The sequence below is a fragment of the Anas platyrhynchos genome, chromosome Z (genome assembly GCF_047663525.1).
Source record: "Anas platyrhynchos isolate ZD024472 breed Pekin duck chromosome Z, IASCAAS_PekinDuck_T2T, whole genome shotgun sequence".
Lineage (NCBI taxonomy): Eukaryota > Metazoa > Chordata > Aves > Anseriformes > Anatidae > Anas > Anas platyrhynchos.
Window position 1 is genome coordinate 1,581,049 of NC_092621.1, and position 27,105 is coordinate 1,608,153.

The 27,105-nt window shown below is 44.5% G+C and overlaps 1 protein-coding gene across 2 annotated transcripts in view; it reads right to left on the reverse strand.

Moving 5' to 3' along the window:
* DCC (DCC netrin 1 receptor) overlaps positions 1-27,105 on the reverse strand; it is a 350,318-nt gene that overhangs the window by 129,268 nt on the left and 193,945 nt on the right. For both annotated transcript variants that reach the window (XM_072031260.1, XM_027446519.3), the window contains one exon: positions 26,793-26,913. In XM_072031260.1, coding sequence (XP_071887361.1) covers positions 26,793-26,913 — 121 coding nt within the window. The remainder of the gene's footprint in view (positions 1-26,792; positions 26,914-27,105) is intronic.

Here is a 27,105-nt window from a genome sequence, read left to right on the forward strand (position 1 = left end):
AAATAATCAATCAATATTCATTTACATCAAGGAAAGAAATAGAACGACTCTAAACAAAACCAGCAATCGCGGCTGTAGAGCATGAGTTGCCTAATTTTCCTTTGCACCAGTCACCAAACAGGAATTTGTATTAAATTGGTAACACATCACTAATTGTTTCTAATTAAACAGGCTGCACCCAGAGCTGCAGATGAGAGGAGATAGAGTTTTGCACCGTTTTATCCCAGGGAGATTTATCTGGATGAACTCAACCTCAACGCAACCCCCGGTGGGTTAGGACAGCAACCAGGATCTGAGAGAGGAAGGCAAGGAAAAATTGCCATTTCATATGGATTGTCACATCTAAATCCCATCTAAATCTCTTCTATCGGGAAGATGTTCCCTGGGAAAGCCCTGGGACATGGATCTGGGAGCTCTCATCACCCCAGATTAAGCAACTAAATCACGAAGCGATGAAGCAGAGAAACACGAACTGTGATGAGTCCCCATGTTTTGGCCTGCCCGTTAAGTAATTAAATTTTGATCTTGCGTCTAACAGCCGGGAGAAAAGCAGGCGTTGAATCGGATGACCTTTAGGGAGATGTGCAAGAGGTATAATTTGCTGTCTCAAATATCTATCAGATCGGACAAGTTACCGGTCGCTCATTACTTACGGCCAAACAAAATGCTCTTTTCCGCACAAGCAACTCCTCTATTACCTTTCCTGGGGACCATCTACAAAATTTGGCCTTTCCAGTTTTCATTCAGCCGATTAACCATGCAACATGGTTTCAAAGCATCGCATTCAGCAGCATTTCGTCGGGCTCTGTGTATAAATCTATCCTCCAAACGCAGGCAGAGCTCGCGTTTGCCCAGCTCATACGTGACCGCCCGCATCTCCGTTGGATTTGTTCACACGCGTTGGGTTTTACCAACGACACCGAGCACATGCCGGAGCGTCAGGGTACATCAGCATATGCTTCAAAATTTTCAGCCCATCTGCAGTGATGCTGATTTCCCAACTAAAAGATCTGTCCTCGCTGCCATACGAGCTTCCTCCCTTCTGGCTTCTCGCGCAGCTCTTCATTATCGCTCGGTGCCGTACCGATGTTCTTCGAAACGAGTCATGCGGTACTAATTTTTATTATGCCTCTTTTATGACATTACGAACCTCGCTATAAATCACCGAGGTTCACGGGTGTCAACAACGCCGGGTGGTGCTGTAAGGGGAGCTCTCTCCTGACTCAGCACCTCCCAGGATCAGCCCAGCGGCACTTTCGAAGCAGCATGTTGAAAATGGAAAATAGTTAGAGGCTTAGGAGACGTCAAGAGTTGCACCCTATAATCGTGTTGGAAGCCTCTCCGTGCCCCTGACACTACGTGGGGGCAATTGAAGGGCTGGGGACGTTAGAGGTGGATGCTACCAACTCCTCTCTGATTTACAACCCCCATTTCACTGCCCTTTACAAAGCTTTGGGGTAAATTCAGCCAACAACAGCACGCAGTGCAAGCCCATTGCTCATACATCCTAGACCCACCGGAATTTCACTCACATCAGGTTTCAGTGCTACAGAAGCTTTTAATGAGATGAGATTGAATAGGGATGTGCTGAAGATCCTCAGGATCCTCTTCTTCCATGGGAGACAGACTCCTTTCCTCTTACAGACTATAAAACTGCTATTCACATGTACAAGAAAAAAAAAAAAATTCAAAAAAATCAGTCTTAATGGCTGCTTACGTAGTCAACAGATCTTATTAACTAACTGACACTGTGCACAAATATAATAAATATTTTAAAAACCCAGGGCTGGGATCAGCTCGGTTGTTCTGTTGCTCTCCCCCTGGGTGCCGTGAGGGCATCACGGTGCGGGTGACATCTGTCATCACCAATTAGTCACCGGGAAAAACGAGGGGGGGGGGCTGTTGATTGCAAGCAATTCAATCACCCGCGAACGCTCCCCCAGGAGCCGCTGGTCAGTTCATCTAGCCTCCGAGCCACCGAACGATAGCTGCCGCCCACAGAAAAAGCAGAAAGAAAGCAAAGGGTTTTAAGGCAGCCGAGGGACTCGGAAGGCATTTCGTGGTCAAATACCGACGGTGCTAAACGGCAAACATAAATGGAGCCATCATCTACGGTACTCAACATGCAGCAAGGGACCAGGAGCGTGTTCATTATTTTTGCAAGTGAACTCAGCACTGCAGCGGCTATTTCTAGGAAGGACTGGGCCAGAGGCTCGAAGGTCGGCTATTTTTTTTATTTATCTTGGCAAAAGTTTCACTGGCTTTAAAACCGAGCCCTGAGCAATTCACGAATTTAATATAAAGTTGAATAATACTTTTAGCTGAAGACCAAAAATGAAAAGGGGAGAACTTTGAAAGCACAAGAACGTTTCAGTCATTTTGAGAAAGAAGTTTTTTTAGGAAGTGTTCTGGCATAGCTTTCTGATCTTCCATTTTGAAGTATCTTGCCATTTTCAAAGGAAAATGGTATAACTTTAATTATATCTGAGCCAAAATTGCCCACCTGGTCTTTGTTCCTTAGAGCACCCCAAAGCAGTGCGAGCATGGAGCACCTCCTGGTGGACCATGATGTGCTGCTGCATCTGAGGCTCGTGTACTCTGATTTCGGAGACTTTCCATGGAGGCAGACAACGTACTCACACTTTGAGTTGTCGATCTTCAAGCCCCATCTCTAAATCTCTCCTTTAGCCCAAGTTTTCTTCACAGAGGCACGTGGCCATCCAAGCCCAACATTATGACCAATGAGACCTTCAAGGCCTTCAGTCAAATTTTATGTAAGCTTATAAGAAAGATCTCTGAATTACACTGACCTACCCCACTCCATAAGGCTTTGCTGATGGATGGACACAAGACTTCAAGTTTTGATGTCAAGTCGCTTGAAGCTTCAGCACACGCCTGGCTTCTCTTCCAGGGATGGAGCCTCCTCACGAAACCTGGCCCAGGCTGATGGCAGGATTTAAACATCTGTTGATGCCTTCAATATTTGGGCCAAACCCTTTGTTTTCAGAAAAAAAAAAAAATGGGACCAAACAGGTCCCTCTTTCTGTGGCAAGGAGGTACTTTATAACTGATTTAATAATAATAATTCCAAGGAGAGATTCAGAGCTAAGAATCCTACATAAAGTAAAGCAACAAAAAAAAATCGCTATTTTTCTCTGTAGCATTTCCCTTAATTTGGCTAACCGAGGTACTTGCTCTGTATTTCAGTTCTTATGTTTTGGATTCCTAGGAACCTCATTTTTCTCAAACATTATACAATAAATTAGCCATTTTCTGTAGCTCAGGCTTCCACCAGGCACATTAGCCTTTTATAATTCCTAATTTTTATTATCGTTATTCAGCTCTCAGTGTTACTCAAAGGTTTAGCAGAAGGCGGCATATGTTTCCTTATTTGCTCGGTGGATTATTTATCAAAACTAATGACACTAGCATGAATTTGGGGGGCAGCCACGCATAGCTAATGGGGATGCTTTTGAGGCGAGACTTTCTGCACCTTTCCTCCTCGTCTGAGAAGCGAAGAATTATAAGCTAAGTGCCTACACGGTCGTGTAGCAGTTCGTATTTTCTGGTAATGAGCACAAGAGGAAAGAGCTTCTTCTCTGAAGAACTTCTCTAAAAACCCCACAAGGAGTCTACCCAATTGACCCACCTCTACCAGCAGCAATACCGTGGCATCATGTTGTGGTTGCTGGCAGCTCGCGAGCTCCAAAAAATCCAAGTGAGCGTCCTTGCTGGTACACGATGGGAACAGTTTCAAGGCAACAAGCCCATTCCCAGAGCAATTAGCAAACCTGAGGTCATCAGGACCAGCCTGGGATTCTGTGAGCTGCAAAAATTGGCCAACTGTTCTTGCTTTACTGAGCCTCTGCCACCTCTTGGCTAGGCAAAAACTAAGATAACTCACTCGTTAGTTCATCTTTGGTCTTCATTGAGACAGTATTTGTCTGAAAGGGAGCCAGCTCTGACCTGCACCAAAACCATCTGAATTTCAATCAGATAGCCCAAGGCGGTGATGGAAAAAGAAGAAAAACGGCTGTGTAACAAACCCTTTTTGCCTGGCTTATGGGTGCCCATTTCCAAAGATGAGAGAAACGTCTGACTCCACATTTCCTGGAATGCAGAAAGCGAGATTTTAAATAATCTGGATCAGCCCACACCAAGTCGAAAGAGCTAACGGTGTGCCTCACAACCCCAAAGATTTAGGGCCAAAAGCGCCACCGGCTCTTTCTCCTCGCACAGAAATTTCCTACGGTTTCCAGAGCTATAAGCAGGGCTGGGGGGAGATGGGAAGGGTGAGGTCTGTTGCGTTGGGGGGAAGAGGGAGCCAGAAAATAATTCAATTTCCATCTGAAATTATTCATAGCAAAATACCTTTACTATAAATGTGAAAAAAAGAAAAAGAAAAACAACAAAAAAAGTCCTGCTCCTGGCTTACGCTTACCCAAAGCATCCTCTCTGTAAAAGACACCAGATTCAGCATTTCTTTCCCCAAAAGCCCACACTGAATCAATGTACATAGCTGGAGACAGGCAGAGGGAGGAGGACAGAAGGACAGCCCCGCAGAGGTGCCAGCACTGCTGTGCTCCAGCATGTAACAGCCACCGAAGCAGTCGGTGTCCTGGCGAGGGGACCCAACCAGGACTCAACGGACAGATGGATAGCAGGAAGGCAAAACACCAAAGGGCTTCTTGTCATCTGCCTTCCGCGGTCCATCAGCCTTGAGAAGTGAACTTGCAGTGGCTCCTACACTGCAGAGATGAACACTGACCCTAACTGGTCCTGAGTACGGACTGAACTCAATTTATCTATCGATTTAGGGCTTTAGGAGCAATTCCCATACTCCTGAAACCAAGGTTTTCAGTCCTAGATCAAAGCCTGTGCGAGACCATCTTCCATGGCAGTTTTTACCATTTTATATTTTTAAGGAAAGAAAACAATGGCCATGCTATCTGCCCGTCCTTTAAAGCCTCTGTGGCATCCGTCATCTTGTGGCCAATTCTAACCGAAATCCACACAAGATTATGGAGCTCAAAAAAATGAAATATCAAGGATTTAATCAAAGTCGATGCCTGGATGTGGTGTCCCAGGCTTCAAAGGGAATTCAGTGACTCTATTCTGCCTTATGTACGGGTTTGGCCAACGTCAGCCTTGCATCAAGTACCCAAAATGTACTCACGTAGCTGCTTCTGCTCTGGGGGCAGACAATTGATGGCTATTACTGCATTTCTTCATGGTGGGGCATGAAATTTAGGGGATGAGGGGTCAGGAAAGGACCCCAGTGGGGATTACTGCAGGTCCAAGGCATGAACCTGAAGGATGCAAGTCTGTAGGAAAGCAGGCTTCATCAGCTACATCGTCCCCAGAGCAATTGCTCCAAAGAAAATTAGTAATTAAGAGGATTCCCAGCCAGAGAATTCGTACCTACAACCTCTAATAAACCCATTAGAAAGCTCGGTGGCAGATCACAGGAATCAAAGCCGGAGATGGCAGGGTTGTGTCCTTCCTAAAAACCAGCTCCCCACCTAAGCCAGGCGGAAAAGCAGCAATCGGATGGGTTGAATACTAATTCCGAGACTATTATCACAGCAGAAAGCACTGAAAAAAAAACCAACCACACACACATTTCTTCAGATACGTTTTCTCTATAATATTGAATTTATAGATAAAAGCAAGCAAGCAGCAGAACTAATCTGTACATTAATGAAACTCACCGTGCCCTGCTAGAAGAGCGGTTACTCTGAGACAACAGGATATTTATAGCCGTGTGCAGTGATACTAATAGTTTTGTTAACATTATCTACTTTGCCATAGACTTAAAAAGAATTAGACATAATGGTGGTAGTTACAGTAGCATCTTAAAAATTGCTGGCTTTCTACCATTCTAATTCCCTCTTCAATCACCTGTAATTTCCAACCTTCTCCTTACCTATTAGGTCGCAATTTCTCAGCAGAGAACCACCCACCAGCATTTGGTGAGGGGAAGGATACGGGGGATCGAACGGGAGAAATATTTTACTCGGTACAGGGGAAAAAAAATCATTTTGAAGCTATTTGCTTTACACGGGAGCTAAGATTTGATCTGGAAATAATTCTACTGAATAGCCACACGGGGCATCCAGAGGAAATTCTTTGGGTTAAAGTTATGAATTGTTGCAGAAAAAAATTTCTGCAAGAAATTTGTTCTTGCTGCACCCCCTGCTCTCAAAAAAATAAAAATAAAAAAATGGGGAAATTGGGAAAATTGAAGAAAACGCTGTTTTACCTGCAATGCCTGGACAGGGTTGACAAATGCTGGGAAGCTGAGCAGCTCTACCACGGCTGAGTTAGAGAAGTTTGCCGCTTGGTGCTCTAAGCTGAATCAACAGAATTCTTATCAAATTGACAAATATTAATATATAATTCAGTTTTCTGGTACAGTTAATTTTTTTTTTTTAAGAAGGCGACACAATCCTCTTCCCCCAGCTCTGTTCCTGGGAGAACATAATCACAGCACTTCGGTTTGAAATGTTGCTTGCTTTTTCTCCTTGATAACTCTTGCAAAAAAAAAAAAAAAAAAAAAAAGAAAAAAAAAGAAAGAAAGAAACCACAGTATTTCTTAGAAAAAAAAAGAAAAAAAAAAAAAGGGAGGACTAAAGAAAAAAATCTTTTTGAAATATTAAATGCAGTTTTATTTTGAACTGAAATGATAAAAAAGCTGCTGTGGCTGGGGTTACAGCTCCTCATCATACAAGGAGACAGACTTAAAGGGAGTTTATAATTGTCAGGGAGCTTTAAATAATTGAACAGTAAGACACAGCATGGGAGGGCGTGTTTTTATTGTGTAATAATCTCAGGATTCATTATTCATAATAATTATGATTATTAGTCTTGCAAGTTTTCTACTGCGTCCTTTGAAAATTACAAGACTGATTGTGCGAGCTCAGAGAATTTGGAATAACACAGTTAATTTGCTTTTAGTTTATTACATTCCCCTGCATTAAGTTTGGCACCAGAGGGAATAGTCCTCTAACACACAGAAGCAGCAAGAAACTATTTAAAAAAATAGAAAAATTAAGACCTCTAGAGCTGAGTTTCAAACAGCCCGTGTAGGAATGCCTGGGCACCTCCTCGCCCTGAAGCCAAGGGCAAGCTCCTCGTTGCTTTTGAAGGTACAGATTAGGCCCATGTGGCTATATAAAGAATTAAAAATTACAGTAAAGCATCTGATGTCGGGGGGATGAATTATGATAGCCTTATTCACACTGAGCTGTGCTTACACCCCGAACGCTTTGATATCAGCGAGGCTCTCCGTGCTCTCCGTTATTATTCAGAGCCAGGCAGAAGTGGTTTTCCTGTCTTGAGAAGAAATTTGAGATAAAAGAGCGAGAGAAACGTTTCTGCATTCGGATGAGCCTGAGACCTTTAGTCGTTTTTCAAGGAAAAAAGGGAGAAGGAGCTGGGGGAGGATGCTTCGATGGACCCCCCCCAAAGCCTACCCATCATGGCATGCAACCGGTCTTGGATGCAATGATAACAGGAGACACCGGTGTAGATGGGAACCTGCTAAATCCAGCATTACAATGGGAAAAGTTGAAACAAGGCAGCGGAACAAAACATGATGAAGTCAGTTCTAGCACAAGAAAAGTTTTTTTCCAGCTGAGGTATTTCCAGCTGCAGCTCAGATGACAGAAAAAATAAATAATTTTTTCCCCACAGCACTTATGAAAGATGATTCACCAAAGATTGCAGTCAGATGTAAACAATCACCAGCCCCCGTCAGCGGAGTTATTTTCCAGCTATTCACTGATGGGAAAATGGAGCTAAATATTTCACCGCCAGCTCTCTTCCAGCACAGGCTGCAAGGAGCCCAAAGCAGAACAGTTTGTGCCACCAAAATCTCCGACCTCTCCAAGTAACTCGCTTCCACGGCACAAGTCGGTGCATCGGAGAAGCCGTCTGAGCTGCCCAGCCATTCACAGACATTTATTTTTAGGCAGGGCTTGAAATTTTAAAGGCTGAAACTTCGTTTTGCATCGTGAAAAAGGGCCCAGCACCACGGAGAGGAAACCTGCCCATTTTTCTTCCCCCCTGTCTTTCCACAAGCTGCATGGAAATCCTCCGCTTGAATAACTAGGGGAATAATGGACTCTTCTTTACATAAAGATTTCATACTTCTGAGAAGAGATTTTTCTGCTTCTCAAATGATACAAAGGTTTTCATGTTTTATTTACACAGAGAAACAAATTACTCTGAGACTTTAAAGTGGGATGAGGTTGGGGGTTTTTGTTTAGTTTTGTTTGAAGGAGAAAGCAACAACAGAAAACTTCAGAATATCTTTTTTTTTTTTTTTACAGATCTTGCTGAACATACTGAATTCTATGACTCCCTGATATAAAGGGGCTATAATATAAATCAGGAATTTTTATTTGATAAAAACGTGATTGATAAAGAATACTGGAAGTGCTACTAGCATATAAAGCTATGCTAATGAAAATACGAGACAGCAAGAAAAGAAGTGGAAACAAATCATTTTTTACACACATAAAAAAATATATAGAAACACATTTAATGCAGAGAAAGGAAGAAACATTAAAAAGAAAAATAAAAAAAAAAAAGCAACAGCCAATTTCCTAAAAACTCATGAGTCCTTGACATTGTGGTGACAAAGATCATCACAGTATTGTCGATAGGGGTGATATTGTCCACAAAGAGTATGGCCATGTAAGCATGAAAATCAAAAAGCCTTTGAGAACTGGCTGTACAAAGACTGGAGGTGAAGGAATAGATGAGGAAAAAATAGAAAAGATCATTCTTCTTGGACCTTTGTACAAAGAGCTAGTAATTGCTATGCCAAGACCCGAGGAGCTGAAGAACCACAAGATATGTCTTCAGGGTGCTCCTGACCCATACATAAGCTTTTATCGTGCGTTATAATAAAAAAATATACCACGTTATGTGTCAGAAACGTCAGGTGAGCAGCTAGTAACCTTCAGGAGCAGACAAGTTGTCTCGTTGAACTGGGAGCCTGAGAGAATAAAGGCAAGGAGCACGCACCAGCGATGAGATGCTCCACTGGAAGTCATCTCCTGGGAAGAGGCCACATCTGTCGGCTTCAGGCAGTAACTAGCCTTAGGAAATTGGAATTGGGTTCTCTGAAAATAACACTGCTTGAAAGAGAGGAATAGATCTGATCTTGGATGGTGAGGAAGACACTTGCCCTGAAGCTTCCTTAAGACAGGGAAGAATGGGAGGAAAAACGTCAAATAACGAGAGAAAATTCCATCTTGGTGGCTATTACAGGCATGGAAGATCACCCCCTGGAGCATGAGGAAGCTCCTAAGGCTTCAGAAATCTTCCCAGAAACAAAGTTTCCCATCAGAAAAGGAATTTTATGAAATCAAAACCTAAGCACAGAAGCCATTTCATGTGTTTGTCCTTCAAGGCCTGCTGAGGTACTCCCCAACACAAGGCCTTGTGAAGGCCCATAACTTCGGCAGGAGCTGGCTCTCTAGGGAACACACGACGGTGCTGGCAAACATTTGCTCTTCTCCCATGTGCTAACCGTCTTCTACAGAGCAGAAAACAGCCAGTTTCTCATTAGAAGAGGTAGCATTTTCCAACAGGGCACTGCCAAGGTTTGAAACACGCCCTACCAAGTGGTGCCGTTAACGCACACTTGGCTGAAAGTCATCAAACCCACATAAAAATGATTATATTATGCTTTGTAAATATCACCAAGGGCATAGGACAACGCAAACTCTATACTCACTGTGGTTTTTATTGTGGTTCTGAAGCAACCTGGTTCACAGGAAGCCTAACACCACGTTGCAAAGGGCCTAATCCTACAAAAACCTCAACCTACTCAAAGCACCATAGAGCTGCATTACCACAATGTCCCTGTCTGCAGAAAACAGTACAGGTAAAGAGAGCTCTAGCTTTTTTTTTTTGCCAGTTCTGGCAAATTATTAGACACAAACTGTGAAAGTGAAGGGCCAGAGAGCTGAGGAATAGCGAGCGATCCGTGTACAGGGTAAAAAACCCTAAACCATCGTACTGGTCACAGGCAGAGCAAGGACCAGACAGAAGAGAGAGACGGCTAAAAACTAAGCAATGAATTCTCCAACGGCACAAAAAGAGAGGCATAAAGCGTGGTTTTGCATTTCCCTTGTCAGCACGGACGCATCCTGAGAGCTGAATAGGGTCTGGACTTACCATCAGTCCCACCAAGCCCAGCTCAAATTTGCCTTGGATACCATTTGTTACCCTCAGGTGAGTCATAGTGGCCTGCATTCAGCTCTCTTGAGGATAAGAATGTAAAATATTTGCTCCTTTTTCCTTAGGAATGGAAATGCAGGAGAGAATAACACCCGCATCCGCAGAGCTGCAACTGGCTGGGTTTCTGTGATGGTCCCTAAATGAAAAGTGAGTGGTTTAAATTCATATATTCAAATAAAGCTGAAGAATAAAAAAAAAAATAAAAAAAGAAGTCTGGCTAAATGCAAAACACTCCTTTAAACAGTATACCATTTTCTGCTTTACAGATTGTGCTTTCTTTCTCGGGTCATCGGGGTAATGTAAGAAATGGCAGGCAGACAAACTGCCTCCGGCACAACTCAGGAGTACACCAAAGAGTACATTCAAACAGTGGTCACACTAGAATAATTCTCCCAAGGCTGGCAGGATGGTAAAAAAAAAAAAAAAGCCAAAGCGTTAGAATAGAAATTGGCAGGAACTGATAAGAAAATAATCTACCTAGAGCAGAAAAGCCGTTCCATTTTCCAACCCCAAGAAATTCATGCAAAACTGGGAAGACAAAGCAAAAACTCACCGCCCTCTACCACCCCAGGGCTGGGAATCAGGACGTACAACTCGTTGAAAGTGGAAGACGACAGTTTCAATGCTCAAATGTAGATGGGATTAAGAGGAGTCATGGTGGGTGGGTGTGCAGAGGGGCTATGGACAGCTTTTTAAGGGTCTGCTTGCAATCAGTTTTATATTGAATGTTAAAAAAAAAAAAAATGAAGTAAAGATAATTTATAAGGTTATCAGAAAAAAAAGACAAAATACTACTTTTCTACACTTTCCTAACTCCACACTCTGCGAGACCAAGCCAATAAATCACAGACAAAAATGCACTTGTGTTTTTAGGTACTTTCACCAAGGAATCTCAACATGGAATGGGATTTTCATGAGTTGGGAAGTAGCAGCTGAGTGCCGGCTGTACACAACAAAACATCCAAAACCTACCTTTCCTCTGCCCAGCAGAGGTTAGAAACTGGGCAGTATCATGGGAGAGCCGGCTCAGCCTAGCGCTCGCTGATGTCCTAGAGCTGCCACGTCTGATGCTTTAAAAGCTGTTTCCTTCACAACCTCCACTCTTAGGATAATTGCATATGCTCAAGCGGTAGGTCAGGGGGGACGCTGTCGTCCCATACGTGCCAAGTTGAAGAAAATTAATTTCATTCCCCAAAGAAAGGAAGCACTGGCAAGATTGACGTTAAACAATATTGATTCTGTGGCACCGGGGTCCTGGAAGCAGAGCCAAAACAAACAAGCCTACTTTGGGATCCAGCATCCATAATGCATCAACCAGCCCGGACGGATCCGAAACGGCTCAGCAGAGGACATGGCTCTTTTCCCTTTTCTTGCTACACCAAAAAAAAAAAAAAAAAAGAAAAAAAAAAGATGCACAACGCTCCCAGTAAAAAATCAAAATAAGTCATGTGAAGAGCAGAATACAGCCCGATAGTTTTAACGAAAAAGGAAATGCTAGGAAAAGACTCATGCATATCTGATGCTGAGTGAAAGCCAGGGTGTGACTAACATATTGGAAAAATTATTAAAGAGTGTTTTCCTCTTTGTACAGAGACTGCCCCCAGCAAATTCTGTCAAGGTCGCCGAGACCTTGCATTATAGCTTCTGTAGAGGAGCATCTGTCTGCAAACAGACTTGCAAATGTACCTGTGCATCTCCCTGAGTGTTTTTGTTTTTGTTTTTTTTAATTTAAACATTTAGTAGGATTTATTTGTTTCAATAGTTTCCTTCTGCTAGCATCAGCTCTATCTTCTCCCCCTCCATCACTCGGTAGATTTCCATACTAGAAGAGTTTTCTATAATGGCATCTTCAGCGCCGCGTTTAAAAAAATAATAATCATATAGATGAGAGTACCCTACACTTCATTAAATGTGACAATCACATCCCTTCCTACTGCTGGTCTCACTGAAGGCATCCTGTGTAATTCAGCTACCTACACTCTTCAATCTATCAACACGAACAACGAATTTTGTTGTATTGCAGGAAGAGCAACACATGGCTTCTTGCCTCCCCACCAAGGCTGCTGGAAAGAGAAAAACTTTCCCCCCAACCTGTACCACCCTTCCTCTCCCAAACCCCAAACTACCTGCATGAATTTTAATTCTACTCCCAAGGAAAACAGAAATTTCTACAAATTCAGATTTTTCTTCATTCTTTTGCTGAACGTTTGCCTTTCCCTTTAGAAATAGTAGCGTGAAGTATTCCTCTGGGCTCATTTCATTTGAACGTAATTTCATTTTTGCCAATTAGATGAAAATTAAAATTGAATCAACTCAGTAAAACGTTTTGTGATACTCCCTCACCAGACAGCCATCTATCCTTTTTTTTGGGGCCAACCTAACCAAAATCCCCCAGATTTCAGCATCGCACCCCTGCAGTGATGTAACACCGGATTCACAAAGTACAAGGCTATTTATCTTGGCTTCCCATACAGGAATAACAAAATAGATTAGTTTAATTCCTGTAGCATACACAGCACTGTGTTTCGATGATTTGGGTCTAGCTGGAAGGTATCTCAGAGAAAGCCAACAAAAGTTGAAGAAAGCCACCCAGCGCTGATGGGAGACATAGCCACGGTGGTGCAATGGGGAGACATCACAGCACTATTAATTAATTAATTAATTAATTAATTAACCCTCTTCGTAGCACCCACAAGGGTTTGTCTGAATGCATTGTTCCTCCTCTGTCCTTTTTGCTTTCACCAGATGTTGCCGACTTCCTTATTCCTTTCTTAATCCTTACTCCTTTATTCCTGCGTGCGTTATTTCATAATTGCCTAGAGTTAAAACTTACCCTTGGAATAGGCTTAGCTTGCTCCGATGGCCAAATCACGCTGTGTATCCATCTCAAACCCATTTAACTCCGGTGATAAGCAGCTCATATTTATTTTCAGGTCATCACTCTTAGGCATCGAACAGCATCCGTCCCAGTGACAACCTCCACCCAACCCAAGACACCCAACCCAGAGACTATTCCCCTGTCATTAAAGTATCAAGAGCGACTTGATTTTAATCCATTAAACATGTGCTGTATTGACAGTGAATGGTGTTTATGTTTTTAAGAACACCAGGCAGCTTTTTTCTTTTCCTTCCTAGCACATCCCCCTTCCCTTTTGAAGCTGACCGCGTCCATGTTAGCAGAAGAAGCTTACTTCTTAAAAATAATTCTTCATGTCTTGCTTTAAATGATTCATCTTTGGTCTTTCTTAATTCTGTCAAGCCAGCTACCCAACCTGAGGATTTCCTAGCTGATTAATTACGCGGTATCTATTTAATTAAGAACTTCATCTTGCAGTAAGGCCACAATCGTACTTTCTTTTCCCAATTTCACCCTTTCTTTCACAGACTCAGAGACCTGTCAGGATGGGCAGGTAGTCCTGGGTGCCCCCAGTCCCCCTCTGTCCCAGCAGGGCCCCCAACCCCACTGCCCAACCCTCAACTCTATCTACCAGGACAGCTGTTTGCATGCAAGCAACTGTTGCAGGCTGCCAGGGAGATCCTCAGGGCCCTGCAAACCCTCACTGTCCCAAAAAAATCCCTCAAATGACCCAAAGAAGCCAAGGGTACGCATTTATGGAGTGTGAATGGTTCATCTGAGTGTGCAACGGGAATCACGAGAACTGAATGACTAATTTTTAGTCAAGATAAAATTTGTACAATGGAGTAAACTACCCTATAGGTGAAAAAATTGTGTATGGTTTTGTATAACCATATAAATATATGTTATACATACCTTATCCAGATTGAAACAGAAGCAACTGGTGGAGATGCCCGATCTCAGCCCGTTGCACAAGCACATTCAACAAACCCTGCCGCAATAAATGCAAGGCAACATACGATATGGGATATTTGGGATATCCAAAGATGTTTCTGGCTCACTGCAAAGTCTAAACTTTCACTGAGATGGGAAACCATCGAAAAACAGTCCTGGTGAGGGGTTAAGGAGGCACGTTGGCCAAGATGGTGCAAGGGGAGGAAGGGCAGGGATGGGAGGTGGTGATGGGTGATGGGCACAACTTGCCCACTCGGTGCCCGGGTCCGAAAGTCAAGTTTCATTGCTCAAGAGCTCAATCCCTGCTACGTACCCATATGAAACTCAAGGCTAAAATGCATTGCTCTCCAGCATGAGGGCGTATTGTAGCTCATTTCTTAGCCTGTTTAAGTGCAGGGTAATGTGAATACGCTCCCCGTATCGCATTGCCTTTAAAATCCATCTCGTGAAAGCTCCTTGTGTGTCCGTACGCAGCGAGCGCGGCTCCTCGCGATGCATTCTCATCCTTACACCCGACATCTTTTCTTATTAGCCATTCTCCCGGGCTGAATTCGCCCCGTTGCCAAGGCGACCGGCAGGAAGCAAAAAATCTTTCATCTGGGAGGGGACGGTGGCGATGGATGAGGGAGTTTGAGCAAGGTCAGGCGTTTACCGCTGAATACAAATCTGTCACGCCTAATAGATGAAGCTCTTTAGTTTCCGAGCTACTCAGGCTGCTCCCAGCATCCAAGGAGAAAATAAAAAGACACTCAAGCATGAATGCCAATCAGCTCGTGCTGGCAACAATGATGTATATACATGTGCCACAGCAGCTGTACCAGGCTTGGCCACGGATGAAAGGAGAAATTAAATAGGTGTCAATAATTATAGAAGGTCAGGATCTCAATCCCTGAATACTAAATATATTTTAATAACGTTGGCTGGGGAAGCAGAGAAGTTATTAAGCCAGGAGGCTCAAGAGGCCCCGACCCGGAGCACAATGGGATGCGGCAGCGGAAAAGGCGTCACGGGCACGGAGAGACCCCAAAAACAATGGGGCAAATGCAGCTCTTGTGCCTGGGCTGGCCAAGCTGCAGACAAGGGGAACAAAGTGAGGGCTGGAGCCGGAGGATTTGCAGAAGCCTGGGCAGGCTGTGCTGAAGGAGAGCAAGAAACTTGGTTTAGAGCAGGCACAAAACAAATGTTTTGGTGGAAAACAGGCAGTGGGCAGGCATCACCCCATTAAACCTTTGCTACAAGGACAGCCTTTGACCTAAAGCCTTGTGTCCAAGGCAGTGAAAAGCTCACTCAAGTGGCCATGTGTTGCTCCAGAGACAGAATAAACCGCAGCTTCTCCACCCTGGTCCATAGCCACATCCGAAATCCTCAGCATGGACCGCTCCTGCCCAAACCGTTTCCTCCAAAAGGACATGCTGGATTGCACAGCTCAGCACCCAAACCGATTCGTTTTCCCCCATCCCACGCTGAGGATGAACAAAACCAGACAAAATGACTAAGTCCGTGGCTAAACTGAACCCACGTTGGGGGATAAAGCTGTATTTTGCTTGCTTATCTGCAGATTTCAACAAAAAAGCTCCTCCTTGCGTGCTGAAGGCAAGGCTTAACGGGATTTCAATGCTGAAAGCCACGGAGCAACCACAGCAGTGCAAGCACACAAGATTACATATGCAACATTAATTTTTAAAATGGCTTTGGATTTCCCTGAAAAAAGCCTGATTTCAAGTTGGCATTGCAAAGAACGCCTTCAACGTGCTGGAAAAAGCTCTTAATTTGGGGGTATCAGCAGGTTGGGTTTGTGTTTTGTTTTTTTTTTTTACTACTGTAAGGCAATTACACAGGAAGATAGATGTCAGAAAGCCAGCTCAGTGCTAAAACCCTGCAAAAACACAAACAGCAGTAAAACATAATAAGCCGGATTCTCATCTCGCACATCATAGTTTAATCCCAAACGGGTTGTTCTGATTTTGAGCAACTTCACATCCAAAGAAGTCAAGGCAGAAATGAGATGAATTCTTCCTGGTAGACCGGGCTTACGTTGTCACCGAGCTTTGAGAAAGGAGAACACCAAAAAGTCCTGGGACCAGGTGAAAAAAGGAGCAGGCTCACAGCATCTTTCTTGTCCCCATTACCACCGTTTTTGGTTTCTTCTTTCACTTCTCAGGGAATTTCACTTCTGTCCATCCATTTATCCTCAGGCACCAATGGACTCCTGATAGATGTTCGGCAAAAATCTGCTTTTAGGGACATTTCGTGATATAGATGCCAGGACTTTTCCCACTCCTGCTTGCATATTTGCAAGCTGGGATCATGTGTCTTCTGTTCTTCTAAATTAAAACCTTCCAGTTCCCTCCGTCTCCTCTTGATGAAGCTCTGATCGTTTCCGTGACTTTCCTGTGAATCTCGGCGCTTCTCCCACCGCAATCTGGCTTTTTCAGCCAAAGCTGTTTTAAGGAAGATTCGTCTTAATTTATGATTTTTAGCTATGTACTTTCATCTGGTCACGGGTAATAGAAATTGGCTTCGCTTTTATTATTTCATCATCTGGCTTGAATAAAGGATAACATTTAACAGCTATAACACAGGCAAAGACTTTCCTTCGTGCTTCTGGGCTCCAGGTCTGGGTGGGAACTAAAGGGTGTTCCCTCCAGCCTTGGTGTCCGGGACCATATCCCAAATATCGCACTGCCCAGGGCAAAGTACCACCACTGGAGGGGATCTATCAACATCATCCTAATTAAGTCAGTAAATTCAGCAGGTTTCATCTGCCTTCCCCTCAGCAATTATTTCCCATACAGAAAAAATGGACCTGAATCTCCATCGTAGGCGATGTAGGGTCGGGCTCTCTGTGCCACGGCCCTAAATGCTCTATTTCTTGTAACGATTTCTTGCACCCATCCTCACCTGATTCCTGGGCTTTTTACCCAATTCCTGTTTCTTTTGTAGCTGCGACAGATGCTTCCAAACTCCTGTCCTTTCTGCCACACCGCGAGATTAGCAAAATGTTGCTTTATTCAACTGAAACCGTCGGCGGAGATGTTGGAAATGACAACAACTGGGAACAGCTGCTGTTACCTGGAGGAAAGATCCCGAGGTTTTGGCAGGGAAAATCCTGCCAACTGCTTCTGGAATGAAACTGTTAATATCTCCGAACAGCTCAGAAATCCACCGTAATACACTAAATTGCAAACAACAGGGGGAAGAAAACAAGAAACCCGAAAGCGAAAACAAACAAGAAGGTAAGCAAAGACTATCTAAGCTTTCTTTAATCCCGCTTTAAAAAAGAATGAGTTATTATGAGCTGCGAAAAAAAAGTCTTTGTAATCCTTGTTAGACTCTTCTACAGGGAGCCAGCCGTGCTGTGCAGACACAAAACCCTCCGAGCCACAGCCCCGTCCGTGCCAAGGCGGCGAGCGCACGCGCGGCACCGCGGCGCTTCTCTCGGTAGCCCACCTTGGAAAAGCAGCTGACCAAAAGGGGTTTCCAAAACTCGGAGAAATATAAACACCGACCCGGTTGCCTGCCCTTAATTTCAGCAGAATTACTGAGATCAATGCAAGAGGGTTGAAAATTTGATTTCTTTAACATCAGGCCAAGGCACGGCTCTTCACCACGGCTCTGCTCCCGCGGGATGGATTCAGTCCCAGGCAGCTGCCGTAAATCAGGAACGTGGCCACCTGAGGTCGATGTGGATAAGCCAAAATCTATATATGCAGGAGATAATTTAGAGCCCGGAATAGCTGACACTACAATAGTTTGTGGCCAGCACTCCTCAGGCAGGGGATGCTCAGGTCTGGCTGGGAGCGAGGGTCCTGCTTTGCTCCAGCGGACACAGCGAGGGCTCCCGGTGTATGCTAGGGTTTTTGGGGTGCCCAGTATAGAGGGAAGTAACTGTCGTCCTAAAAATAATCTTTTCCCTGCTCAAACTGCATTTTTTTGTGTGCTGTGAATGCTTTTAGAGGCATCCCTTCCCTCTTTGGCAGGGTTTTAGGAAACCAACTGGAGAAACGTGTGAATTTCTCAAACCTAATCTTTGCTCTGACTGATGTTTCTCTCCGCAGACAGGAGCCCCGTGAATAGGAAATGAAAGGGAGTGGGAACACCTTTCACCCCCAAATCCACGAGGGATTTGGCCATTCCCTTGGGATTATTGGTCCAAATCCCATTAGGCAGAAGGCAGAAGTGCCGTGCGCTGGCTGTGGCTGCGATTCGGGGGCAAGGATGCTAATTCCATTAAAGAACCTGCAGAAGGTAGACCCAGGACAAAGAACCAGAAATCCTTCCGAGTGAATAAAGATAATGTCATGAAATTAAAAGGAAAGTATTAAATGGGCTGAAGGGGATAATGTCCTGAACGTGAAATTAAGTGTTTGCTTGCAAAGGATGGTCCTGGCCAGAGCCAGGCTGCCAGCTCCGCGCTGCCGTGCACGCAGCCAGCAGGGCTCACTTCCACCCCATCATTTCCTCGGACCTCTTCAAAATTAACTTCTGCCCTGTCGAGGCGAGTGACAGAGGATGAGGAAATCAATTCTCATCTCCACTCCGCTGCTGGGAGGTCGCTGACTTGTGCAGATCTGTCACTGCGCTGATGCGACCGCAGCTGAGAGGGGGTACGTTGGAGGCAAACAGGACCTTGAAAAAATCGTGGTTGAGAGGCTCTTGGATCAGAAACCCTCCGTGCAGCAGCCTGAGCAGGGCACGGCGATCTTACAGCACTGATAGCACCGTTTCAGCCATCCACAGGAGGCAAATTCTGTTTTTTCCTAAGGGAGGGGCCGGCGCGTTGGATTTTGACAGCACCAATTTCAGCCTCCGTGGTCCAGGACAGGTACCTTTTGATGGCTGTTCACCTCGGCCCTCTATTCCTCCGAGAATCGGGGTGTTTTCGGAACAAATAACGCCTCTCTGCTTTCAAGCCAGCCCTCCCCGGCTCAATCTTTCCCCTTCCAGGGAAAGCAACAGCAAGGCGAGAGCGCTGCTGAATATAAATAGGAGCAAAGCACATTATAATTACAAATCTGGCTATCCAATGTGCAGCTCTAAACCCTGAAATGATAGGCTGACACTGTCATCCCAGCCCAGACACCAATTACAATTACATCTAACCGAGGCCACCGAGCCAGACAGGGGAAGGGGCAGATGAAAGATGCACCTTGGCGGGGATCCGGCTCCTCGACTCCCAAGAAATTGCCTTCTGCAAATTATTAGCGAGTCGCTTGAGCTAAATAATTAAGGCTTTTATTTATTTTTTTCCCCCTTATTACTCTCTGATCTGCCAGGTGTAAATAACCCCACGGAGAAAATCCTAATAGGTCTGAATCAGCATCAGAACCCAAAGGGAAAAAAGCGTCCTCCCCTTGCCCCCGAGCTGGTGCTGGGCGGTGTTTTGATCTTAACAGACTCTCCGCTCCTAAAGTCAGCCCCAAAATCGATCGGTGAGCTCATTACATAAATCCATATTCAACTATTTGGTCTATATCTAACACTACAACAAGGGTAGGCAGGGCGAATTAAATGGATTTCCTTCCAAGTGGCGCAGAGCCTGAGTTTCTCCCTCCTCTTTGAATCCTCTCCCACCCATCTTTCGCCACGCTGAAAAAAAAAATCACTTTTTGCACACCTACAAGGGATGACAACGCTCACAGCCTTTTATGATCGCAGGTGTAGGTGCTAATGGGATCGATGCAGCCGTCTCCGGAGCGATATTGGCAGCAGGTTTTGGTATCTCATGCACGTGCCCTGTACTCCTTTTAGAAGTACATTTCCAGCAGATACAGGTGACACGCCGTATAGGAAAGGCATCACTCAACACGAGCGAAGGACGCGCTCGCCTGGCTGCTCATTTTCTCCTAAATACAGCTGCCAAGCTTCAGCGACTGGATCGGAGAGCAGCTTCCAGGAATTTCCAGAATATGCCCCCTAACTTCTCAAATTAAGGGGATACAAAGGATATTTGAGGATAATCCCGGACCCTGTCATATCCACGGCGATGGCGAGGATACCGCGGCACTGCACAGCCCGTCCAACCCTCAGCACTAATTCTGAGGCTGAACAGGTCCAAACAAACTCTACCCTAAATTAGTACTTCGTAAAAGTCAGGTACCGTTGGTCCTGAGCATGAATAAAAGCAAAAACCGATATAATATCTTGCAGCTTCCTAAATAGGGCCACGTGTAAGACATGTTTGGGGGTTGTTTTCCCTGAATCTTTCCATCAGGAAGCGAAGATACGAAGTTAATATCGCTGACAAATATGCCCGGAGATTAATTTGATGTTTCCCCCATAAAGCAAACGCGTCCAGCTGTTTCTTCCCTTTTCTTATCGTCGATCAAACGGCAGCTCAGCAAATAGGTTTCTGCCGCGAAGGTGACAAGGTGGTGCACCACGGATAAAAACTCATCAGCACTCAGGACTGCAGACAATGCATCTCCTGACCTTATTACCGGCAAGCTCTGCAGTCTAACTTCATCTGTGCTTCTAAAGGAAGACGTTACGGTTAGGGAACAATCAGCGCCTGGGAAAAGGGGGGAAAGAGTCGACCGAGCGAGGAGTTAAGTTAAAAATTCAGCTTGGGAAATGGCAGGTGAGGTCTGGAGTTGGTCACCCAACCATACGTGGTCAAATGAACAAGCCTACAAGGACACGAGCCATAAATATCTTCAATTCCTACCCAGTATCCAGCTGCAGAAGGCAAAAACGCTCAATGCTTTCAGACGTAGGTATCTTTAGGACACCTTAGCTAACCAGGAAAATTGAACTCATTGGAGCGGAAGGCACCCAAGCGAATTACTGGGAGGTCTGCAGACAAACCTGGGCACACCAGGGTCAGACAAAGAGTTTCAGCACTCGTTTGTCTTTCCTCCAATAATTTCCCAACTCCTTCTTTAGAGGCGGTTTAAAGGAAGAAAATCTTTGCCTAGATAACCTACAAAATCCAATCGAGCCCCATGGCAAACAACCACGGACCTCCATGAACAGCCAGGACTTCCGACACCAGCGCTGTCACCTCTACTTCCAGTAAAACTATAATCCCTGTTTATACACACAAATAGGTTCCTACAAGCTGTAAGGAGCCTGAAAGTTCATAACCGAGGACAGGCAGCCACCCCAAAAGCCTTGGGAAGCCCCAGCCATGGGCACAAAGAGTTGCACCCAGGTGGCAGCACGCTCCCGCAGCCCCGTGCAACTTCGCTGACCTCACCTCACCCAGGAGCTTCTCCAGAATTTGACTCGGAGCCTTTTATGGATTATTTTTTTCCAACAGCTTTATCTGAATGTGTAATAGGTTGCGTTGCTCTCGGTGAAAACATAAAGTGCTGAGGTTACGCAAACCCGGAGGAGCGGCTCTTGAACGAGCTCTTCACAAAAACCTGTTTTCTCTGCGCTCAAATTGCTACGAAAAAAAATGAGGCTTTTAGGGACGTAAGCCCAGTCATTCATATAACACTCGTGAAGACCAAAAGGTTTCCTTTTACAGGTTAAAATAATAAAAAATTTAAAAAACTAGGAACACTTGCAGTAAGAGTTCCGATACGAAGCTATCATACTAATTACATTCAATTGTCTGGAAACTCATACAAGCCTCGAAATTACATCACTTCCACATTTCAAACATCGCCCTGCAGTTCTGCTTCCCTGCCAAATTCAATTCTGACACATCTTGAAGTTTGGGAACTAATTGTGCAGTTATTTATTCCATCCCGTGATTCTTCTGACATTACCACGTAAAGTTAATATACGGTAAGTGATATTTTCATTAACACCACTTAAATGTTAATTGCCTTCCAGTTTCCCGGGACTATTATTTATCAACACATATCCTGTTCTAGAAACACAAAATCATGGGAAGGCTGGCTTGGAAACTGTAAACAGCTCTATAGGAAATTATTACTCCTCTGTCTTTTATTCAGATTATCCTAAATCAATTTTAATACGCAGCTGTGCTTGTGACAATAGCTCTTCCTCTCTTATATGCAAGAAATTTCACAGTGTTTTCTGAAAAAATCTGTCGTGTCTTTACAGACTCTTTGTGCTTGGATCACTCTTTTGTTCTGTGTTCTTTTTAATTTTTAAAGAAAACACGAGAACGGTTGTAAATGATTCAGGAAACACAAATGTTCGCGTGTATCTGACTGCCACCTCGGAACTAAGATGTATTTTACGTATTTTTAGGACAAGATCAAGCATCCCCTACCTGCATTAGCTGTGTCCGAAGCTTGCCTTTAAGAACAAATCTCTGTCTGCTCACACCTGAGCATTTCTCACAACACTGGTCCCTACATCCAGAACCTTTCTGGTCCAAAAAAGAAAATAAAACCAAAAAAATAAAACGAAGAAAACTGGATATACTGCTCCCTGCCTGATTTCCACTGTGCAATTCTTGAATCTGTTACGGTAGAAAATCTCCAAAAAAATTCACTTAAATCCAAAGAAAGCAGAACCAGAAACGAACGCAGGAACTCAACCGATCCTTTCCAACATCCTATGGCAGGGTTAAAAATACCTCTGTTATTCCTAGAAAATGTTTGCCTACCTTGTTAACGAAGACCTGCAGAAGGAGAAATTCTAAATATCTTCCAAGACAATCCCTTGCAGAGCTTTGGTCAGTCTTCTGGGCACCTCTAGGATGGCCTTTCTACACCTTGTTTTAATTTTAAACCAGAAGGATATTCTGCTGATTTCGTATTTTTGCGTACGTCTGCGATAAATCCCCGGGAAGGCGTCATAATGTTATGGCAAAGACCACCATAAAAGCATATAAACCAAATTTATTCTTACCATTATCATGATTATTACTGCTCATGCAGTGCAATAAACGCGAGCGGCTTACCAGTTGTGCATACTAAAACAAGGAGGTTAAAGCTCTTGTCTCAGCACAAAACCACACGATGTTGGTTCAGGAGGTCATTCTCCTCCCCAACCCCGTGCCTCGTGCAGGTCCTTAGGTGCTTTTGTTGTTGTTTTGCTGCCAGAGGTTTTCCCTGTAGCATCTCTTTGGCCAACCCTGGCAGCCTAATAAATGAGCCTTCAGAAAATAAATTTCGCATGCCGGCAGAGGAAAAAAAAAAAAAAAAAAGCAATATTTATATGTACATACACACATTCGATTTTGAAATCTGCAAGTGGAGCCTTGAAATAGCCCCTCGCGTCTTCCTCCACGGCACGGAGGAGCTCGGGGAAATTTGCTAGTTCTAATTCAGGGCATCGAGGGCAGACTGGAGAGGCAGCACGTAGCAGCTTCCCATGCTACAGCAGGACCAGGATTATTAGCACGGAGATACACCTGCCTAACACCTTCCAAAAAAATCCATTCATTACTTTTTTCACTCATTTTTCCCGATATTCAAACCCCTGCTTTTATATTTCACCTTAGTTTTAAGACTAACCACAAGCAAAACCAACGTACGCCGTTTGGCTCTTCCAACAAATCTGCAAAGACTAAAAATCTGAATTTTAATGGCAAAATTAGCTCCATTTCTTAACACGTAGATAGGTTTTGATTTCTTAAGGAGGAAGTGAGACTTAGAAGAAAGGGAAATGATGCCTCGCAGAATGGTTTTCTAATAGGAATTCAGGGAAAATGATTTCTGAAGATTGATTCATCCCTGTTTCTTTGTCGAGGAAAAGTCATTTACAAGTTTCCCAACCTAAGCCTTATTATACAACAAATGCAAAGTCCTCGCGAAGATCTTGCACATGCAAAACCGTTACATCTGCCAGCTGCTAAGCCGAAAACGTGCGACGAGAAGCAGCCGCACAACCCGTAAGCAGAGGAATTAAAAAGGAAAAGGATGGGATGGAAATGAGAAACTGAACCACACACAGATGAGCACAAGCAGGGGTGTTCAGAGCTCGTTGGGGCTCACCCCTTGAGGATCTTTCCAAGAGTTTCAGCCCTCTGCACCCTCTCCATCTCCCTACAAGGTCCAATTTGGGACATGCTCAAGCATTACGATGCCAAGAGCCAAAGCTGATTTGCAGAGGCTGATTTCCAGCCTCTGAGCGAGGGCATCTTCCTAAGCTGTGGATTTGTCTAGCGAGGAATTTCCTGCAGAAACACAGCTAATAATTATCCTGCTGTATACACGCGTTGATGATTTCAGGGCTGTCTTTATCTGATCTTTCACCTGCTAGAATAAAACAATCCCCCCATACGTCCTCTGAATATCTGAAGGATGAGGAGCTGCTGGCGTAAAGCAAATAACTGCCTGCAAGTTCTTTATAGGAAGATTTTCCTTGGGGATCTTCTCTTCAGCTGAAGTTATGCGTGTCCATCATTCACCACCACGCTGCTCTCTGCTCATTTTCTAGGTGTGCAAATAACAGGTTTTATACAGTTATAAAAATAAGGCAGCCGACGGAGATCTCTCTCAGCTGCTTTTTCTTGCTGAGAATCGGCTTGCCAGTACTTGGACCAGGAGTGCACATTGTAGGGTTTGTTCCTTTACCTGCTTAATAGGATCACGCATGCCTGGAGGTCCAGAGGAGCAATTGTTCTTTGGCAGAGTCACGAGGCAGAAACAGAGGCCAGCAGGTAGCCAAGTGGCTTGAGAAACCCAGGATGTGATGGTTAAAGATTAGGATAGAAGAGAAATCCTTTGATATCTCTTATTTATTGCTTTGCTTTTTAAAGAAATAAGCATTTAAAGCTGCAGTTTATAAATTTATTATCAACTGGTGAGCAGTCTCTTGCTTGGAGTCTGGCATTAAGGCCGTTAATGGGAAAGAAAGGGAACAGGAGAAGAAATAATCCCAGGCACCTTTTCCCCAAGGGTGAATCAACAAATGAGCTTTGGTTTGCTGTATGATGTGTGGATCGCAACCCATCCACCATCATTTCTTTCACCCTAGTTCATAACGATCTGCTGAGTACAGCATCTCTCCAAGAACAGAAATTTTACATTTCTCAGGCAGCTCGCTGGCTTTTTGTAGTCTAAGCACAACACCTACCCAAAGAGTTTGGAGCATCCTACAGCCACATCTGGAGGAGTGAAAGCCGAGGCTATTATCTGCGGGAGCTCGCATTACGTCCTTTTACCCATGTTAAACTTCCAATATCCCCCAAGAAAACATACAGAACACAGTTAGCTCTCTGCACGGTCCAAATTATTGGAGCAGACCCCCATAAAAAGCCACACCACCAAGCTGGGTCATCGCCAGCCCCCACCAGAGCCCCCGCTGAGCAGAGCAAAAATATTTTGCCCCAGCCCCACCACTTCATCTGCATTTGTAGCTGGCTCCTGCGCCAGCTGTGCATGCCGGCCCCCCCTTCACCTCCGAGGAATTGGAGTGGCATTGTTTGAAGAGCTGATTAAACAGCCAGGAAAAAGTAATCCATCACTTAAAAAGGGAAACAGAGACAGTTCGCAACGGCGTCCTGGAGCTCTTTGGTATCTGCTCTTCATTTTCTTCTATTTTAATCCAACATCATAAACACAGGGTATAAAATTAACTGACAGCACTTCGTGACGAGGTAGGAGCAGCGCTGAGTTAAACCCAGTTTTGCTTTGGCTGATCCTAGAGCCAGATTAAACCCCCCTCCAGTAGGAGACGGCCCGTTTCCTTCAGATGTTCGTGCATGCAAATATCATCCGCGTGCATGAGCTGAATGCCAGATTCAGCTTGAAAGAAAACAAAGAAAATAAAAAGCAAAGGCAAAACAATCCTGCATCTCCCCACGGCGACATCTGAAGGGGAACAGGTTGGTTTTGAACAGGATGATGCCTCGCTGATCCCTGCTGTCCTTCCTCAATATCACACAGGCATTTTTTCCGCCCGTGAAATCTAGTTTCTAAGTGCTTTCTCATTTTCACCTTTGTCCCTAAGGGAAGATAACCTCATCAGCACCTCTGGTGACTGCACAGAGACGAGGGAAACGCTCAGCTGGCAGGATCCTGCAAGGGCAGGGCTCTCCCACCAAGCTACATCACTCCACGACTGAAAAGATTCTGCTCTTCCCAGGCCAAATTGGGGAACGAATGATGCGTCTGCACGTTCCCAAGCCCTCAGCTTCCTGGCATCGTCTTTGAGAAGCAGCAAGTGCATCCCGCAGCCCGGAGCGGGTCATTAATCATTTACAACCCAGAAACTTTGAAAGGTTTTTAACCACGTTTTACAAGGCGTCTGGTTTAAGATGAAGACATCTTTCTGCTGGCTTAAAAAAACATGAAGGAGTAAACCAAAACACCTGCTGTATAATGCAGTCCATACAACCAAAAAACTATTAATTTCAGAGCAACAGAGCAGCATTTGTCCTTCTAGTACATAGACACAAACCTTATGATCTCAGTGGCTGGCTGCGCTCGATAGCCCCGTGCCAAAATGTTTTTTCTTTCCCTTTCCTCAAGACAAAACCTTCTCCAAAAGCTTAACACAACTAGATATATAATCCCTTAATGCTTATGGACTGTTTCGTTCCATCACCTCACCCGTTTATGACCATCTTCTCCTATTTCAGGAGGACAAAGCTCCCCTACAGACGGTGAGGCATCGCCGTTGGCTCTTCGTGCAGGTTTAGTTGGCCTCCAGAGTCAGCTCTAGGACAAGGCCAGCATCTGTAATTGCCTCAGTGAACAAAATGTCTCAAAGTATCTGAGAGCTTGGACACACTTTTAACTACAGCCAGCCAGCTGGAGAAGTAAAAGGGAATAAAGAATAGTAGCTGCTCGCTTGGGATTTTTATGTTAATAGCATTAATTACATCTGCAATTCTGTGTCCTTTGCATCTTACCAGGCTCTGGGATGATTAGCTGTGCACTGGCCTGTGCGTTTCCAGCTTCATTTTCAGCTACACACTGATAAAATCCTTCATCTGACTTTACCAAGCCCAGAATCCGCAAGTTGCTGCCACCCTAGAGAAATACGGAAAATGGAAAGAAAGGAAGAGAATTAATTAGAAAAACACCATCCAACGTCAACGAGGATTACAAAACCTTCACGGAACAGCTGTTCTGTGAAACAAAGGCACTGTGCACGTAATCTCAACCCCAGATCACATAGGCATCTAAGGACAAGGTCTGTAACAACGAGAATCTTCATCAGAA